The sequence below is a fragment of the Labeo rohita genome, chromosome 22 (assembly GCF_022985175.1).
Source record: "Labeo rohita strain BAU-BD-2019 chromosome 22, IGBB_LRoh.1.0, whole genome shotgun sequence".
Taxonomy (NCBI): domain Eukaryota; kingdom Metazoa; phylum Chordata; class Actinopteri; order Cypriniformes; family Cyprinidae; genus Labeo; species Labeo rohita.
In genome coordinates this window covers 27,460,319-27,479,498 of record NC_066890.1, presented here as the reverse complement: position 1 = coordinate 27,479,498, position 19,180 = coordinate 27,460,319, and the positions used below count along the sequence as shown (strand labels likewise).

At 32.6% G+C, this 19,180-nt stretch overlaps 1 protein-coding gene and 1 long non-coding RNA gene across 5 annotated transcripts in view; one reads left to right on the top strand and one right to left on the bottom strand.

Moving 5' to 3' along the window:
* The window catches only part of nr5a2 (nuclear receptor subfamily 5, group A, member 2), a 75,708-nt gene that overhangs the window by 29,513 nt on the left and 27,015 nt on the right, over window positions 1-19,180 (bottom strand). For all 4 annotated transcript variants that reach the window (XR_007825253.1, XM_051094351.1, XM_051094353.1 and 1 more), the window contains one exon: window positions 1,022-1,141. Coding sequence is in view for 3 of the 4 variants with exons in the window: in XM_051094351.1 (XP_050950308.1) it covers window positions 1,022-1,141 (120 nt within the window). In the remaining variant the exon portion in view is untranslated. The remainder of the gene's footprint in view (window positions 1-1,021; window positions 1,142-19,180) is intronic.
* On the top strand, window positions 186-4,393 carry LOC127153325 (uncharacterized). Its single transcript, XR_007825254.1, has 3 exons — window positions 186-718; window positions 916-1,163; window positions 2,282-4,393. It is a non-coding gene; the product is annotated as an uncharacterized LOC127153325 (long non-coding RNA).

Here is a 19,180-nt window from a genome sequence, read left to right as displayed (position 1 = left end):
AAGAGGTCTAATTTCTCTATCATTTAGTCGACTTGGTTGGGCGCTGGATACCAACCTGAGTTGATGGCTGTATAATTTACTAGAGAATGAGTTTATTTAGCATTTATTCTCATAACGATTTAGAAGAAGCTACTGAGATGTTTTTGAGACATTAAATGTGTCAAATTTGTGTTTTCTCCCTCCTTTAGTTGACTTGGTGGAAATGACGTCAGGAGCTGGATTAGAACTCGCATCGCTCGCTGTATGATTTACCAGAGTGTGTGTGTTAACCGCTAGACCACAGCCATGAAAAGGCACCAATCCATATTTCCTGAACTTTGCTCTCATCCTTACATGACCTCTCTGTATCTCTGTCATGTTTATCATATCATTTATCACCTATAATTCACTTTCTGTTTTACTACACAATCCTCCGATAAGCTGTGAACTCTTCCGAAAAGTTGCGTTGCTCACGAGTCCCTGTGTTTGAGCTGTCACTACAGTTGGAGATCACTTTGTTGAGCAGGAGAGGGAGGAGGGAAAACATAGAATTAAAAATTAAACTCAAGCCTTACTGACAGGCGGACAGAAGCATATTTATTTATAAGCAGTTTAAACATCTTCTGGAAGTGTGTGTGCATGTGCAGGAGCCGAAGACTGAATTAAAGGTCCTCGTGTGCAGAAAACTTCAGCTGAGCCTGAGGCGTCCGTCCAGCGATGTTCCTCAGAGACGACTGAGGTAAATCATACATATCTTCTGCTTTCCCTCCCTGTCCGTCTCTCTCTGTGTCTCTCATCCCTTCTTCGCCGCGATGACTCGTGCATGCTTAACCAACCATTTTATTTATTCGTTCACCACGCACTTGATAAGAAGTGTACAATTGATTATTCTGGCCACATTAGTTTATACCTAAGCGTAATCTATTTTTAATGGAGTGGCCGGGGCAGTCGATAGCACTTTAAAGGATGTTGATCCACACTGGCAAAAAAGGCCTGATGAGATCTACGGGGAGGAATGGAGGAGACCGAAGCGGACGCTCACCTGTTGCCCCGTGACCAGGAGGATGGAGCCCTCTTTGGCGTGCATCACCTGCCGGAAAACGTGGTCCAGGATGAGGAGTTCACTCCAGCAGTTTTGGAGAAGCTTCATTTGGTCGTCAACCTGAGGAGAGACCGACAAATGTGTAAGAAGTGTATACTTTTTCAAGCATGTTCTGAATGCTTAAAAAAATTTTGAATTTAACCTTGATTAACTCTTTGAAGTTTTGAAGGATTTCAAACATCTCATATGGATAATATCTAGTCGAAATGGGTTACAAATGCCATTTTATTTTGATTTTTCAGTCACAGTGAGTGTTATTTCAACCTTTGTCCATGTGTCTCTGTGTTGGTAGTTTGGACAGCCAGTAGGAAATCAATATTGGTCTTCAGGTCACAATAGGTCGTTTTCATGTGAACTTCACCAAATGTCACTGTTTTCCACTGCTGTTAATTAATCTGTTTGTCCGGTGATACGGCTTCATTTGTCCCTCGTGATTAAGTAGCGTGTTTAGCGTAGCGCAGTAAGAAGCACGTACATCGAAACGCTCTCGCACAGGAGTTGAGCGGCTCCAACAACGCATTCATTGTCACCCACCTGGGTTCTCACGGCTCCCTTGGTCAATTATTAAAGGCAAGGGGTGAAAAGAGCTCTTTGAGTCCGATGTCGGCAAGAATGAGGAAAAGTAGTGTAAACGAGTCCCCGTCTGGCTATTTCAGTGCGGACAGTTGAAGAACTGCACACTAAATGGTTTTGAGTCTCAATTCACCCATGAGAAAAGTTCACAAAAGGGTCATGAAAATACAGAAATGTAATGATTATGAAGTCTCGTGAGAACAGCGAGTCGTGAAAATAATTCTTGTGGTTTCTCAAGGCAAAGATAACGTGAATGAAATGCCTCCTGCTACCTTGGGAGGCTCCATCGATATCTGGTTGGGATTGTTTTGACTGCTTGCGATTCTTGTTTGTGCTGCTCTCATAGTCATAACAAATGCTACGAAATCAATTGAAAGAATGGATTTCCAAATCCGGCAAAGCAAAAGCCTCAGAAAGCCAATCAGACCTCTTCTTGTTTGGTATCATTGCATCACTTATATCAACTGTACAATCAATACTGTATAGCCTAATTTTATACATTCTCCTGGTTCGAAATACTAGGCCTGCAAGAAGCAAATATATGCATTTGGCATTGTTAACACATCTCATGTTTCAAGACATGCCCGTTCTACAAAGAAACCTGTCATTTGGTTTGTTTTTTGACAGGCGTTCTCATCAAAGGCCTTGCCCCCACACGAGCCTCTGATGCCCGGCGCTTTTGGGTCATCAAACAGGGATGAGGGTGCCATGAGTCAAAGCAGGGGAAGACACAGCAGACCGGGGCCGCTGCCAACAACACGTCAGATGGGCAGAGAAGGCATCGCTGACCTTTTAAAGTGCGTCTGACACCGCTGTTTCCATGTCAGCTCACTTCCCTTTGCACTGTCACCGCTATGTGTAACTGGGGTCTGTGAAGCGAACTTATGACAGGCAAGCTATGTCCTCTAACACTGGAGGTAGTGACTTTGTATGTTTGAGACACAATGGCTTTCAAATGTAAGCATCATTTGCGTTTTTTAAAATCGTTTGGAAAAAATATTTGTACTATTTAATTACGTGTTCTTCTGAAATCGGTGGAAATTAATGCAATTTTTTTTTTTAAATACCTACAAAGGTTGGTGTTCATTGGGCCTCTTTCATAAAAAAACAAGCAGAATGCATTTCTGTGTACAACTGTAAAAATAGAGTTTATTATTATTCTTAAAACTAAATTTGAATACAGCAGTTTAAGAAAGTGTACAATTTGAACAATTCACACAGGAAATGATTTACACAACTGACATTCAAATATGTGCATAAGCACATAAGTTCATAAGTTTTTTTGGCCTGGTATTTTTGCTATTTTTAAATATTATTAACACCATTCATTTCTGTAAATTTCACAATTTACATAAAAATGTTTTTATGAACAATTTACACAAAAAAACATTAACAGCATACAATTGCATACATCAAATATGTACAAAGGTTTCTGTTTATTGGACCTTGTTTGAAAAATGAGAAGAATTAATTTGTTTAAATCATTCACAAAACTACTTTTACTATTTCTAAGTAATATTGAAACTATTCCTAAATTGAATTTGCCAATTTACGAAGGAATAAGTTTCCAAGCAATTTGCAAAGAAAATAGCATCATTGTTTACAGTATCTATCAATTTCAATGCAATTTTCACAAATTGTGGATTTATCATTCTAATAATTTTGGGTTTATCATTTGACAACTGGGTCTATAATTTTGAAAATTTTAGCTTTATCATTCAACAGTTGGGTTTATAATTTTTTTGACAAATTGTTGGTTTATCATTTTGATCATTTTGGGTTTATTCCTTTAAGTTTATCATTTGACAACTTGGTTTATCATTTTAATTTATTTATTTATTTTTTGGACAATTGGGTTTATCATTTTGACAATTTTTGGTTTATCAATTAACAGTTGGGTTTATTATTCTGAAAATTTTAGGTGCATCATTTTGACAATTTTAGGTTTATCATTCAACAATTGGGTTTATAATTTTGACAATTTTGGGTTGATCATTTTGATAATTTTGGATTTATCTTTTAGACAATTTTGGGCTTATCATTCAGCAATTGGATTTATAATTCTGACAGTTTTGGGTTTATAATTTTGACAATTTTGGGTTTATCCTTTTGAAAACTAGATTTATCATTTGACAATTGGGTTTATAATTTTGTCAATTTCTGGTTCACCATTTTGATAATTTATCATTTTGACTATTTTAGGTTTATCAGTTGGGTTTATCATTTTGACAACTGGGTTTATTGTTTTGATTAATTGTGGGTTTATCATTTTGACAATTTTGGGTTTATCATTTTGAAAATGTTAGCTTTATCATTTGACAAATGGGTTTATAATTTTGACAGTTTTGGGTTTATCATTTTAATAACTGATTTATAATTTTGAAAATGTATCATTTGAATAATTTTGGGTCTAATCATTTTGACAAGTTTAGGTTTATCATTTGACAATTGGGTTTATAATTCTGACAACTGGTCTTATAATTTTGATTACTTAAAGTTTCTCATTTTTACAATTTTGGGTTTATCATTCATGAAACAAATAGACCTTTTTTTTTAACAACGAGTTTGCTCAGAAATACATTGTGCTCATGTGTATAAAAATGATGTATATTATCAATTATCAACCAGCAACACTGGCAAAATATGCTGCATTTTAATGTTTAACACAGTCATACAGTTGATGTGATTAGTATTTTTTCAGCATGGATCACAGAAATAAACCCAAGCAGACTCACAGACTGTAAATTCAGCTGTATAATCATGACAAGCTAAAAATAAGATGGCAATCAGGTGTTAATGTTTATCTAGATGAGCCGGTGGTGTAAGGTGCTGGAAAAATACCTGGAGGTCAGCCAAATAAAAACACGCTTATTGATTTCAGTCTAGAGGCATTAAATTAGGAATCTGAGCTTTTGCTGGACTGAATAAAAAACGATTTAACGTGAAATCTGTATATCTGGACTGAAATCTCGCATCCCTCAGATATATATGGTGTGCAATAGCTACAATTCCGATTTTTGCGTTTATTCACGTGCTGCGCTTCCAAATTTTCAAAATCAGAGCTTTTACTTTTACTTCTCTCTTATGATAAAAAATGCATATCCTCCTAGAAACCAATTTAATTCCTTTACGGTCATTCAGGCATTGCTAGATCAATGTAGAGATCAATTGCTGAGCCCCCGTCCTGCTCCTAAAGAAGACCCTAAGACCCTGTCTGCCTCGTCGGAACGCTGAATGGCATTAAGAAAATCGCCAAATGAATGTACAATGATTATTTGCAATTTTTTATGTAAATGATGTGCAAATATATCTCATTGGATATCCAAATGTAATATTTATTCATCCCTGCCTGAAAGGGTTGATAATAGAATAGACTCCAAATTGCCAAATACAACCTTTTTTTTTAAAATCCGAGCCATTTTTTTTATTTTGGTAGAGTGCCACGAGCATTGTTAAGGCGCGAGTAACGAGCTTACGCAGCTGGAACTGCTTTTAATAAGTATTTTTTTTGTTGTTTTTGAAGTGCCCTAATGAACAGATTAATAGAATCTCCTTGAGTGCCCATTAATGAACAGAATGAGACGAATGATTTATTTACAACTGAAGGCAGGCTGTGAGAGTGTGCGGTCCACAATCACATTTGCATAAATATGAGGAAGGGAGAAAAAGAGATACGAAGAGGTAAAAAGAAAATAAATCCCATCCGAAATCTTTTGACCTCTTGGATGTGGATCAACGTTGCTGGTCGGCAAAACTACAGGTGAGGTTTGAAGTGCGCTTCAATGGTGCTGTCAGGCGGTAAGCTTTGAATTGTCTTCTGTGGACATCTGTTCATACGCTGCTATACACACATCCTTTCTGCCAGGCTGGCAAATAGTATTTGATGTTGGATGTTTCCCTTCTGTTGGTGATTTTTACAGCAGTTTTTAATGCAGTTTATATAAGAAAACATGAATAGGTTGGTCCAATACTTGTCCATGCCAAAAGAGACATTTGTCAAGAGACATTTTTCATGTATTAATGACTTAGGTCCCTGTTTTTTCATTCTGTTTAATTAACTTTAGCGAGTCCAATTGCTAAAGCTGGTCACATTTTTAAATATCTTTTTAAAGATTTATTTTTATGCCTTCATTTAGACAGGACAGTGCAGTTAGACAGGAAGCAAAGTGGGAGAGAGAGAAGGGGGTGGGATCGGGAAAGGTCCACAAGCCGGGATTCGAACTCGGGACGCCCGCAGCGCAACGGCGCTATATGTCAACGTGCTAACCATGAGGCTATTGGTGCTAACTCATTGCTTATTGCAATTTCATGTCTGAAATCCAGTCATTCTATTGGGGACTTCAATGTCCAACAAGTTAAAGGTCCAAATTGCAGTTTCAGTGCAGCTTCAAAGGGCTCCACACGATCCCAGACGAGGAACAAGGGTCTTATCTAGCAAAACGATTGGTCGTTTTCTAAAAAAAAATACACATTTATATACTTTTTGACCACAAATGCTTGTCTCGCAGTAGCTCTGCATCCACAACTTCACGCATTACGTAATCACGTTGGAAAAATGACTATGTAACGAGTGAAGTCAAGCTAGTGCGAGACAAGCATTTGTGGTTAAAAAGTATATAAGTTTGAATTTTATTTAGAAAATGGACAATTGTTTCGCTAGATAAGACCCTTATTCTGCTGTAGAGCTATTCGAAGCTGCATTGAAACTGCAGTTTGGACCTTCAACTTGTTGACCACCACTGAAATCCACTATATGGAGAAAAACTCCACCTCAAAAAACTTCATTTCTTTTCGATTGAGGAAAGAAAGACATGAACGTCTTGGATGACATGGGGGGTGAGTAAATTACCAGGAAATTTTAATTCTGGAAGTGCGCTAAAAACTCCTTTAAGGTCTCATTGATCATAATGGTAGCAAAAGTTGTGTGCCTGAGTTTAGTTGATCTCTTTATCAACACTAATCGTTTTTGGAAACCTATGTACGGTTACACTCATGGGGGATAATCTAAGTGTCCCTGACTCCCCGGAGGAAGTGCTAACAATTTATGCTGAGGTGTCACATTCTGGCTTCCTCTTTAGCTATCCCGCGGGAGCTGATTTGACGTGCTTTGGATGCTCGAGACTGAAGGGCCTGGTTTATTTGGCCTCGCTTTTCACTGATCTTGTGGAAATCTCCTGGCTTGTTTGTCATGGCAGGGCCTCTGTTTGCTGTCTTGCTCTCTTGCTGCCAGGGGGTCTGATAAGCATGCTGGGACTTTGAGCAGGTGGCCACCAGCCGCTGCGGCCGCATTGCTTCATACCCGTGCTCCTCTGAGGGAGCTGTCTGGCATCTCACTCTCTCTCCGGACTTATTTTAGAGTCCGATGTTGCTTCTTATGGGATAGAGCCTAGTGAAAGAGCGTTGCAGGAGTTGTAATGTGAACTAATGTACACTAATGTGTACTAATGATCTATAATCGGGACAAATGGCTGATCGTATTCCAGTAACTGATGCGTTTTAAAGATACAGTTTACCTAAAATAAGAATATGATCATAATTTAATCACCCTTTCTTTTGAGGAACACAAAAAGAGCATCTCTTTTTCAAACAATGAAAGAATATGGACTCCAAGGGCCATAAAGTTTCAATAAAAGTGTTTTAATAGCCCTAAAATTTCCCAGTGAACCCCACAAATCTTGTGTTTGTGAGTTGACGTGGAGGGCAAGATTTTCAGTGAATCACTATTTATTTTCAATGTGTTTCCCACAAGAAAATCCATTATAAGACTTTAAAAGAGTTGTAATATAAAGCAATAGCCATATGGACTAAATATTGTAAATGGCCCTAAAAATGTTTGGATATGTCACATGTAATGTGTTGCAACAGTCTAAGATAGGCTGGATGCAGAAACTGACTCTCAGCAATGCGAACTATTCATGCTGTAATATTGTCCCAGTGATGTCGTGTCCATTGGACACATAGATTATGTAGGCTTTCACCATGCCTGACAGCAATGTAAATTGAGATGTCACAAAATATCTTTGGGAAAACATTTGCATTCCTTGTAGTAGCTAAATCTGTGAAGACCTCATGGTATTCTTTCTCTGTGAGGGGGGATAAACAGATGCCCATAATTCATGTGTTAGCATGCAGGTGAGCAGGTTTGGGACTCGTCCAAGGCTAGCAAGTGGACGCCGAGCCACTCGGTGGAGCGGCTGGCTGATGCTGGGGCTGGAGGAGGGGCGTTTGATCGATCGAGACGGGGAATAGAGATTGATCAGTTCCCACGGTGACTGCATTAACGCTCTCCCGAGTGTGACTCTTGACCTGTGAAACACCCAGAGTTTGATCGGAGCCCCTCAGCAGCCCCTCATCATGTCATCCCACAATAAAAACAACACGTGACGGCATTCAGCCGAGTTTAGTGGGACATGTCAAACATCTCAGGACATCACAGAGATGAATGAGACTATAAATGCTGCTTCTAATTAGTGCTCAACCCATATGGGTTTTTCAATGGCTGATATAATTGCGACTCGGGAGAAATGGCTGACCGTATTCCAGTAACTTACGTTTAAACAATAAAGTTTACCTAAAAATTTACATTTTATCATAGTTTACTCACCCTAATGTTGTTCCAAACCTACATGTACACTGTAAAAAACAATTTGTTGAGTCAACTTAAAATAATTTGTAACCTGGCTGCCTTAAAATTTTAAGTTCAGTCAACTCAAAGAAAGTTTAGTCAACTTGAAATGTTAAAATTATACTAAGAGTTGAATCGACTTAAATTTTTAAGGCAGCTGGGTTACTTACCCATCTGTTAAGTTTAGCAAACACAAATATCTAAGTTGTTACTTAGTACAACTTAACATTTCAAGTTGACTAAACTTATTTTAGTTGACTGAACTTAAAATTTTAAGGCAGCAGGGTAACACATTATTTTAAGCTGACTCAACAAATTGTGTTTTTTATATTTTACAGTGTACAGAGTTCAGTTAACTAAAAGATATAAGTTGAATCAACTCAAATCTAAGTTGTCACTTAGTATAAGTTAACATTTCAAGTTGAATAAACTTTTTTTGAATTGACTGAACTTAAAATTTTAAGGCAGCCAGGTTACAAATTATTTTAAGTTGACTCAACAAATTGTTTTTTACAGTGTACATCTTTCTTTTGAGGAACACAAAAGGAGATATTTCAGAGAGCAGCTCTTTTTCATACAATGAAAGAATTTTGACACCAACAGCCAAAAAATTCCAATAAAAGTGCTTTAATAGTCCTTAAGTTTCATAATAAATGCAATAATTCTTATGTTTTTCTAAAGTTTTTCTTAAGCTGAGGTGGAGGGCAATATTTTCAGGGAATCACAATTTATTTTAGATGTGTTTCCCAAAAGACAAAGAGTTGTAATATAGAGCAATAGCTGTATGGACCACCTTTTTGGTGAATGTCGAAAATGCTTTTATTATGGAAAATCACTGCTAAGATTTTGCTAAATATCTCATTTTGTGTTTAACAGAGGAAAGAAAATCATAAGAGCATGGTACGACATGAGGAAGAGTAAATTAAACATTTAAATCTGAAAGGTGTGTTTTTGAACCTGTGTCAATTTATAGCTGCACAATTTATAATGTGCTCAAAATGTTTAGATACAAACTATTGTATTGAAAAGCTGTTATATGACGTCAAAAGAATTATAATATAGAGCAATAGCCATATGGACTACATTTGTGACCCTGGATCACAAAACCAGTCATAAGGGTCAATTTTTCAAAATTAATCATCATGCAAGCTGAATATATAAGCTTTCCATTGATGTATGGTTTGTTCGTATAGGACAATATTTGGCCGAGATACAACTATTTGAAAACCTGGAATCTGAGGGTGCAAAAAAATCAAAATATTGAGAAAATCGCCTTTAAAGTTGTCCAAATGAAGTTCTTAACAATGTATATTACTAATCAAAAATTAAGTTTTGATATATTTACTGTAGGAATTTTACAAAATATCTTCATGGAACATGATCTTTACTTAATTTCCTAATGATTTTTGCCATAAAAGAAAAATCAATAATTTTGACCCATACAATGTATTTTTGGCTATTGCTACAAATATACCCCAGCGACTTAAGACTGGTTTTGTGGTCCAGGGTCACATATGTGGCCACTGGCCCAGAAAATGCTTTCATTATGGAAAATTGCAGCTAAGATTGTTAAAAATGTCTCATTTCATGTTCAACAGAAGAAAGAAAATCACAAGGGCTTGGAACGACATGAAAAGGGGAAATAATATTTTTAAATCCAAAATGTAAATTCATAGCTGTGACATTAAAATGTGCTCAAAATGTTTAGAAACAAACTATTATAGTGAAAAGCTAGTATATGACTTTAAAAGAGTTATAATATAGAGCAATAGCCGTATGGACAGTAAAATTGTTGAAAATGTCTCATTTCGCGTTCAACAGAAGAAAGAAAATCGCAAGGGCATGGGGACAGGAGGGAGAGTAAATTAAGTAAATTTCTAAATCCAAAATATCTAATCTAAATATCTAATTTCTTGTTTTTATATTTTAATGACTTTTTTCTGTACAAATCTGTCCTTATAATATTGGGGTTTTTATTATTGATAATCACTTAAATAAACACAATGATTTTTTAAAATATTTTCTAAATTAATTAAATAATTTTACTTATTTATATATTTAATTTTTACTTTATTTACTCTTGAACCGAGTATATATTAGTCTAAACCGATTTCTACAAATAATAATAATAATAATTTAAAAAGTTATTTTTTAAAAATATTTTATATTCATTTATTTATTTATTTTTTTTTTTTTTTTTTACAAATATTCATTTTTTTATTTTTTTTTATTCTAGATGCCAGTATGTGTCAGTCTGTCTCTACTTCTAACAGTAAACAGCACAAGTTGAGAATTTTATATTAAAATTCAGACAAATCAGGTGTATAGGTATAATGGCTCTACTATTGCTGGGATTTTAAAAATTAAATGGAAAAAAGAGGAAATCCACACCTGCTGTGCCGCGTTCAGCTGCCAGCAGTCATATTCTACTTCAAGGACACTTCCTGTGTATCTTTTCAGAATGAAACTGAAACAGGTTCTTAAAGTCTGTTCTTCATCAATGTGAAGCCACATCGCCACATACTTGGCTAGAAAACTATAGCAATTAATAAAGCGCTGCAAAGTGCATATACCGTATATGTTCTTATGCACTTTCCTGAAGGGTTTTCGGTTACTTCTAGACGCTGTGATTAAAGGCTAATTAATTGAATTCATTCAAGTGGCAGCCTTTCATTAATGAAGTGATATTCAATAAAACCGCAACCTTTTTTCGCTCTGCACGCTTTGCAAAACTCTAATAAGTCTCTTGAGCAGCACCACAATCCGGAGAGAAGGAAAAAATGAAATTAGGTTATGAGAACGAAGGAAAACAAAACCTCTCCAAACCTCAGGCCATTTATCGAGTCCATCTGAGCAGTTGTTTCAAACGAAAGTGTACAAAAAACAAGTCTCGTCCAGTGAATCCGAGGGCTTAAAGCTACAAAGCTATCAACTAATTATCAAAAAAACACAGCAGCCCTGATCAATTATTCAGCTGAACATTAGACTCCTAATACACATGCAGTCACGGGAGGGAAGGCTCTCTGAAGTACCACACACTACGCTACTTTACCCCAACCCCCCTTTCCACGACTCACTGAGAAAATAATGCTTTCCAAATCCACAATGAGTTGTGCACGCCACGTCGAGGCCGAATCGATCGCGCTCCTCCATCCGCACGGCTCGCGCGCACACACATATTCACGCGCGCCGTCTCGCGTTTAGACTGATCGCTGTTTTTTTATTTGATTTTATTTGCCCCCGTGCCGTATTTTCCCCTCAATTCTACGATTTATTGCTGCCTTTATTGGCGACGCCTGTCAATATTTATGGCTTTTGTGTGACACGCTGATGGACAACAGGAAATGACTCTTGATTGGCTCTGTTGGGAAATGGGTTCAGGTAGGCCTGGGCTCCTGTATTATTTAGCTGGGGGATGCAGTCGCCGGCCAGAGTGGCTTTACGCGTCTGTCTGTACTAACGCAACGCCATTAGTAACTGCATCATCTGCTCTATTGAGGTCCAAAAGAACAGCTGATCTCAATGGATATTTACATTCAGGCATTTCATTCATTTTAAACTCTATTTAGAGTCGTATTTCTAAATATTTATGTAGCAGTGATGCATTTAATCACTGTCAAGGAGCAAGCTTCTCATGCATTTGCATTACGTGATATTATATATATATATATATATATATAGCTCAACTAAAGTTTTCTGTGCATTTGCATATATATATAAAGTAATAAATGAGTATAACACCAAAAAAGCAAATTTTTTAAAATTTTCTAGAAGACATTTTATTGGTTTAAAATTATTTTTTTTTATAAACTGTAATATGGATCAGATACAAATTAATGGTTACATTTTATTTTAAGGTGTCCTTGTTACACTGTAATTATATATTTAGGTACTGTGTAACATTAATTAACTACATGTACTTTGTTTAGGTTTAGGTTTGGCTTATGGTTACTTGCATGTCATTATGCATCATTGTTTGTTATTATAATAATAGTAAGCACATGTAACGTGTAACAAGGACACCTTCAAATAAAGTGTTACCAAATAAATTGTAATTGGATTTATACTGTATGAATATATTTCATATATACACACACTTTTTCTTGGTTTTGTAAGTTTAAATGTAATTATATTCATAATTTATGTTTATAGCATTGTAGACACACACACAGACACAATATTTATAATATACATTTTTGAAACTAAATGCAATATATATTGCTATAATATAATGCAATAAAAAAGTATGTATTTGTGCAAATATGTGTGTTTGTGTGTGTTTGTATTTGAACAAATAATTAAAATGTATTTATTATTTTATTACTATTCTAATTTACTATAATAATTCACACATTGTTTATTAATAATTTTAAAATATTTTTTTATCCATTCATTTTATTTACTTATATTCATTTATATTATATTATGTATTTATATTTATAGTTTAGCAATTCTTACATTATTATATTATGGCCATTTACTGCATTTATTTATATATATATATATATATATATATATTTTTTTTTTTTTTTTCATATATATATATATATGTTTTTATGTCAAATGTTTTTATGTAATTTATGTAAAATATATCCATAATATATATTTTTTTTGCCATAATATAATAATGTAATAAAAAAGAATGTATTTGTGCAAATGTGTGCTTGTATTTTATATTTAATGCATTTAAAAAATATGACAAAAATATGTATTTTAAGTTTATTATAGTCAATTTTGTTGTTTGCGATAATAATTCACTCATTATTTATTTATTTTAGTAAATCTTACATTATTATGACTATATATTGCAATTAGTTTTTTTCTTTAATATTTCATATATTATATCTTTTTAATAACCTAGTTTCATTAGACATTTCATCATTACCGTAGTGTATAATATTCAAATAAAAATGAATTGAATTTATAATATATAAATATATTTCATACACACACCTTTTCTTGTTTTTGTCATTTCAAATGAAATTATATTTGCAATTTATTTTTATGGCATTACACACACACACACACACACATAATATTCATAATATGCATTTTTAAACTAAATGCAATATAATTTGCCATAATATAATAATGTTTATTTGCAAAAACAGATAACTCCTTTTTTTTTCTTTTCCCCCAATTTTTTTTTTTTATTATGTTATCATGTTTTTATTGTGTTTTATTGTATAAGTTAGGTGTATTATTATTATTTTGTTGTTATATTTACTTAATCAAAATAACTGCAGTTTGAGATTAATTGGAACAATAAAAAAACATGATTTTTGAAAACTGACTGATTTTCAAATGAACTCTTCATATACATATTTGAACAAATAATTAAAATGTATTTATTCATTTATAATTTTTACTATATATATATATATATACTAAATATATTAATATATATTATAATTTACTATAATAATAATTCATACATTATATGTAATGAATTATTTTATTTTATTATTAATATTATTATTATTTTTGTTTTTATTTTATTGTTAGTAATTCTTACATCATTAAATTATGGCCATATATAGCCACATATAAAAGTATTTTATATATTATTTATTTTTCTAACTTATTTTCATCTGAAACTTTCATTATTACCATAGTGTATAAATTCTTTTTTCCCGAACAAATAATTATCACGACTTGACTTTGAGCCATAACCTTTGTAATGAGTGACACACGCTGCGATTAAGCCTAACAAAAAGTGAACTGGATAACACTGGATGGGTCTCGTGCCAAAAAGTCAGACGCGCACAGCTGCAGACCACCCTCCTTCACCGAGCCTCGCAAACAGGTACAGCGAGAATTCAAAGGGCTTGCGCCCATAATCTGAGAGAAACATTACTGTCTTAACTATTACGTCCCTACAGTGCCATTTTTGGCATTGCACCATTGTAACGCAACGCTCTCCAGTTTTAAAACCGCTGTCAACACGTCAGTTACTGGAGCGTTGGCCTGGTGTGAATTTGAAATATTTTCCTCTCCCGTAGTTCAGAAATGGTGAAAGCTTCCTTTCATCTTCGTCAGGGGGTCAGGATAAAGAAAGAATGTAATTACCAAAACTACACTGAAAGTTACGCTCATTGATGTAATGCGTTTGGAAACGCTTAAAAGTCCCGGGACGATGCCAGTCGTGGCTAAAGCGTGAGGCAGAAATAAAAGATATAAGCCGCTTTAATGAACAGGTGGCTTTGTCTTTTTCTGACGCCTTTTTCTAACGACGTTCTCCAGCTGAATCGCACATGCCGTTCATCAGGAGCAAATCCGTTCACACAGTCCGGTTAAATATAAGTGTAAGCCTAGCCCGCACGCTCCCTGTCTTTCTGTCCTTATCTATTGTCTTTGGGACCTTTCAGCGCGTCCGGAAAATAGACAGCTGTAAATAAGAAGCAAAAATAGACGTCGTGGACAACTGCTGACAGAGAGAGGCACTGGAAACCTCATGCCTGAGCTGATTACTACAAGTTAATTAAACACTGAAGGACGGGACGACGGCAGAGCCGGACGAATTAAACAAATGCTCTTTTGTAATGAGCGCGTAAAAAGTTTTACACTTTCAGTTGGCGCTTGCGTTTATGGATTTGTTTCAGAGCCGTTACGTAAAACAGGTGCAAAACTACAGCTGCTGCGCAAATTTAATTTACAAGTGTGAGGTATACGAGGATGAAGAGAATAATTATAGAGGGGAAAAGGCTAAAGCCTGAGTGACATTCGGGAAGCTTGACATCATGTTAAAAATGTTGTTAAAAAGTTGCATGTGCCTACAAAAAAAAAAAAAAAAAAAAAAAAACACAAAGCGAACACTTTTGTGCCATTGTAATACAGTAAAAGTATATTAAAAAGTATATTATAAATATTTTCAAAATACAATAAAAGTAATAGTACACAATTTGTAATACTAAATATATAGATGTGTGTGTGTGTGTATGTGTGTGTGTAATAGAAATATTTGTGTGTGTACATCTAATATCTGTAAATAGAATCTGTTTGCTAAAATATTCTAAATATTCAAGTAACAAAAATAATTTGTAATATAAAATTATATATATATATAAAAAAGTAATGGAAAATAATTTGTGTGTGTACATATAATATAATATAATATAATACAATATACTCAAAAATATTCTAAATATTTTCTAAATATAATAAAAGTAATAGAAAATAATTCGTAATATGAAATATATATATATATATAAAACTAATAGAAAAAAATTGTATATGTGTGTATGTGTATATATATATATATATATAATATATAATATATTCTAATATACTATAAATGTTTTTAAAATATAATAAATGTAATAGAAAATAATTTGTAATATAAAATTATATATATATATATATATATATATATATATATATATATATGTATGTATTTCTAAATATAAAAAGCAATAGAAAATTATTTGTGTATGTGTGTGTATATATTTAATATAATATAATATATAATATATTCTAAAATATTCAAAATATTTTCTAAATATAATAAAAGCAATAGAACCTAATTTGTAATATGAAGTGTATATATGTAATATAATGAAAGTAATACAAAATTATTTCAATTTTATTTAATTTATATTTAAAAGTTTATATATAATATTCTAAAATATTCTAAATATTAACTAAATGTAATAAAAGTAATTTTTTGTAATATTATTTGTAATATTAAATTGTTATATATATATATATATATATATATATATATATTATTTGTAACATTAAATTGTATATAAATATTCAAAATAATAACTGAATATAATAAAAGTAATATACAATAATTTGTAAAATAAAATGATATATTTATATATATATATATATATATATATATATATACACACACACTAAAATATTCTAAATATGAACAAAATATAATAAAAGTATTAGACACTTATTTGTATTATATATTGTATAGTATTTGTATTATATATATATATTTAACATTTAACTAAATGTAAAAATGTAATAAAACTAATAGAAAATTGTATATATATATTTTTTTCTAAAATGTTCTAAATATTAAGTATAATAAAAGTAATTATTATTTGTTATATTAAATTATTAAATCATAATGATATTATATAGATATATGAAGTTTAAGATATAGTACATAATCAACATTATAAATAATATATTAATACATATAATCAAATATGACAAATATTCACATTTTAATATCACATAATTACATACATATTTTTTTGTGAAATAAAAGTTGTTTTTTTCCTAATGAAAGAATTAACTACACAAACAATATTAAAACTCAGCACTGAGCTATTCGAGTTACTTTTAGGTCTGTTTTGCTTAAAAGTAATACATTTTAATATTCTTTTTCCTAATAGCGATTTACAGCAATCCCGTCTTGTAAATGAAAGCATTTTTGAAAGCGCCATCTCATGAATGCTGATACAGTTCTGTTTAAATGCAAGCCTGATATTAAGGCTCTGGTACAAGACGCTATTTCGCTACAAAGCAACTATTTGCGGTTATGAGGGCAAATGCGCGTCCGTTTTTACTTTTCGACTAGTACATAAGGGGTGAAAATGTTGATTGAGTTGATTTGTTAGCTTAAATCAGCCTCTTCGGAGCAGTTTGTCTGCCGTCGGCTCCGTCTGATTGGGGTGTTTTGGGGCTTCACTCTACATCCTGGTTTTAACAAGCATCCAGCGCGGCCAATAAAAAAGGCTTTTACCTTAATCGCCGCAAGATAATATCAAACATTTGTCCCTTTCCGGAGTGCAAAGTGCTTACAAATGCCGCAGCCACTGCGAAGATAAAGAAAAGTAAACATATTTCTGTATTTTCTCTCTTTTTTTCCCCATTTCCGAGGAATGGAAGCAGCCGTACAAGTCCATCAGCTCCCGGGCAGGACCTACAAGTTCATGACAGGCTTTTATCCCTCATCAAAGCAACAAGTGGATGAACAGACTCTTCTCCGTCCGCTCCAAACCCCTCCCTGGAGTCTCCCGCAGGCCCTGAGGGGAGTTCGGACCCTAAATCTCTCCTTTTAACAAGTGTACGCACTTCCTTCCTTCGCCCGGTTAGGCCTTGAGGGTGCAGGACGCTTTTTTCTGGGAGAAAGAAAGAGCGCAGCTGACCTCAGCTGCCATACAGGAAGCACCGTACGCAGTGCCCCGTGAAAGAGAGCTGTGGATGCCGTGTGTTTAAGAGCCGCGATCCCATTGGCTGACTTATACAGAGCTTTAGGGAGTCGGGACACGCATATATCAGTCCTTCAGGACTACTACTATGAGCACTTCTGAAGAACAACTATGAAAGATTTGCCAGATTTGTCATAGAAAATCTAGTTTTAAACAAATTTTAAGTCAGTAAATGTGATACATGACCCTTCATAAAAAAGATTTTTTTAATTATTTTGAAATAACTGTCTTATAATTGATTACAAATATAGTAAAACAGTAATATTGTGAAATATTATTGCCATTTAGAAGTGTTTTCTATTTAAAATTTAATTTATTCCTGTGATGCAAAGCTGAATTTTCAGTACTTTTAGGTTTTTGTGCAAATTATTAAATATTAAAGGCATCTTTTCGCTGACAATTTATCCTCACTGAATAAAAACATTAATTTATTTCCAAAAAATAAAAAAATGCCACAACTTGCTGACCCTTAACATTTAAACAGAAGTTTGTCTTTGAGCTGAACAGTATTTTTTGCTCTTTTTCTGAGATTTATAAGAAATATTCAATATGTTTGTATGCTATATTTTTTACTTTTAGGTTTTTGTTTAAAGTAATGAATCAAAAAGGCGTCTTTTCATTTATAATTTATCCTTACTGAATAAAAATATTATTTTTTTAAAAAAAGTTGTGCATATGTGACTGAAACAGTATCTTTCTCTCTCTTAATATTAAATAAAAAGAATAAATAATAGATTAAATTAATTAACTACATGGCTACATCATAATAAATAAACTAAATAATTTTAATATACAGTAAATTAAATAAGTACATAAATTATAAATAAATAATAAAATGATCAGCACCTTTGGATACTTTATTGTTACTTTTAGGTCTGTTTTTGCTTCAACATAATAAATAATAAATATTTTTCATTTATAATTTACCCTTACTGAATAAAAATAATTTTTTTCTTTTTTTTAAGTGCATATTTGAGTGAAACAGGTTCTTCAAACCTTTTTTGAAGAAAAAAAAAATTAACAATAAATTAACTACATCATTAAAACTAATAAATTACAATAAATAATACATTAATTAAATAAATAAATAATAAACAATAATAAAAATTAATCAGCACTTCTGGATGCTATTTGTGTTACTGTGTGTACTGAATAAAAATATAAATTTCTTTTAAAAAAGTTGTGCATATTTGAGTGAAACAGTATGTCTCTCTCCATTCTTTTTTTTTTTTTTTGAAGACATTAATATTTTTATTCAGTAAGGATAAGTAATAAAAATAATACATTAAATAAATTAAAAACATCATAATATATAAATTATTAATAAAGTATAAGAAATAATAAATTAATTAACTACATAAATAATGAATAATAATAACTTTTGGGTGCCATTTTTGTTACTTTTAGATCTGTTTTTGCTTAAAAGTAATACATAAAAAGGCATTTTTTAATTTATAATTTATCCTTACTGAACAAAAATATTAATTTATTTCTTTCTTTCTTTCTAAAAAACAAAACAAAACAAAAAAAGTGGTGCATATTTGAGTGAAACAGTATTTCTCTCTTTTTTTATTCAGTAAGGATACATAATAAAAAATAAAATTACATAAATTTACTACATCATAATAAATAAATTCATAAATTATAATAAACAGTAAATTAATTGACTACATAAGTAATGACTAAATAATAATAAAAATAATCAGCACTTTTGGATGCTATTTT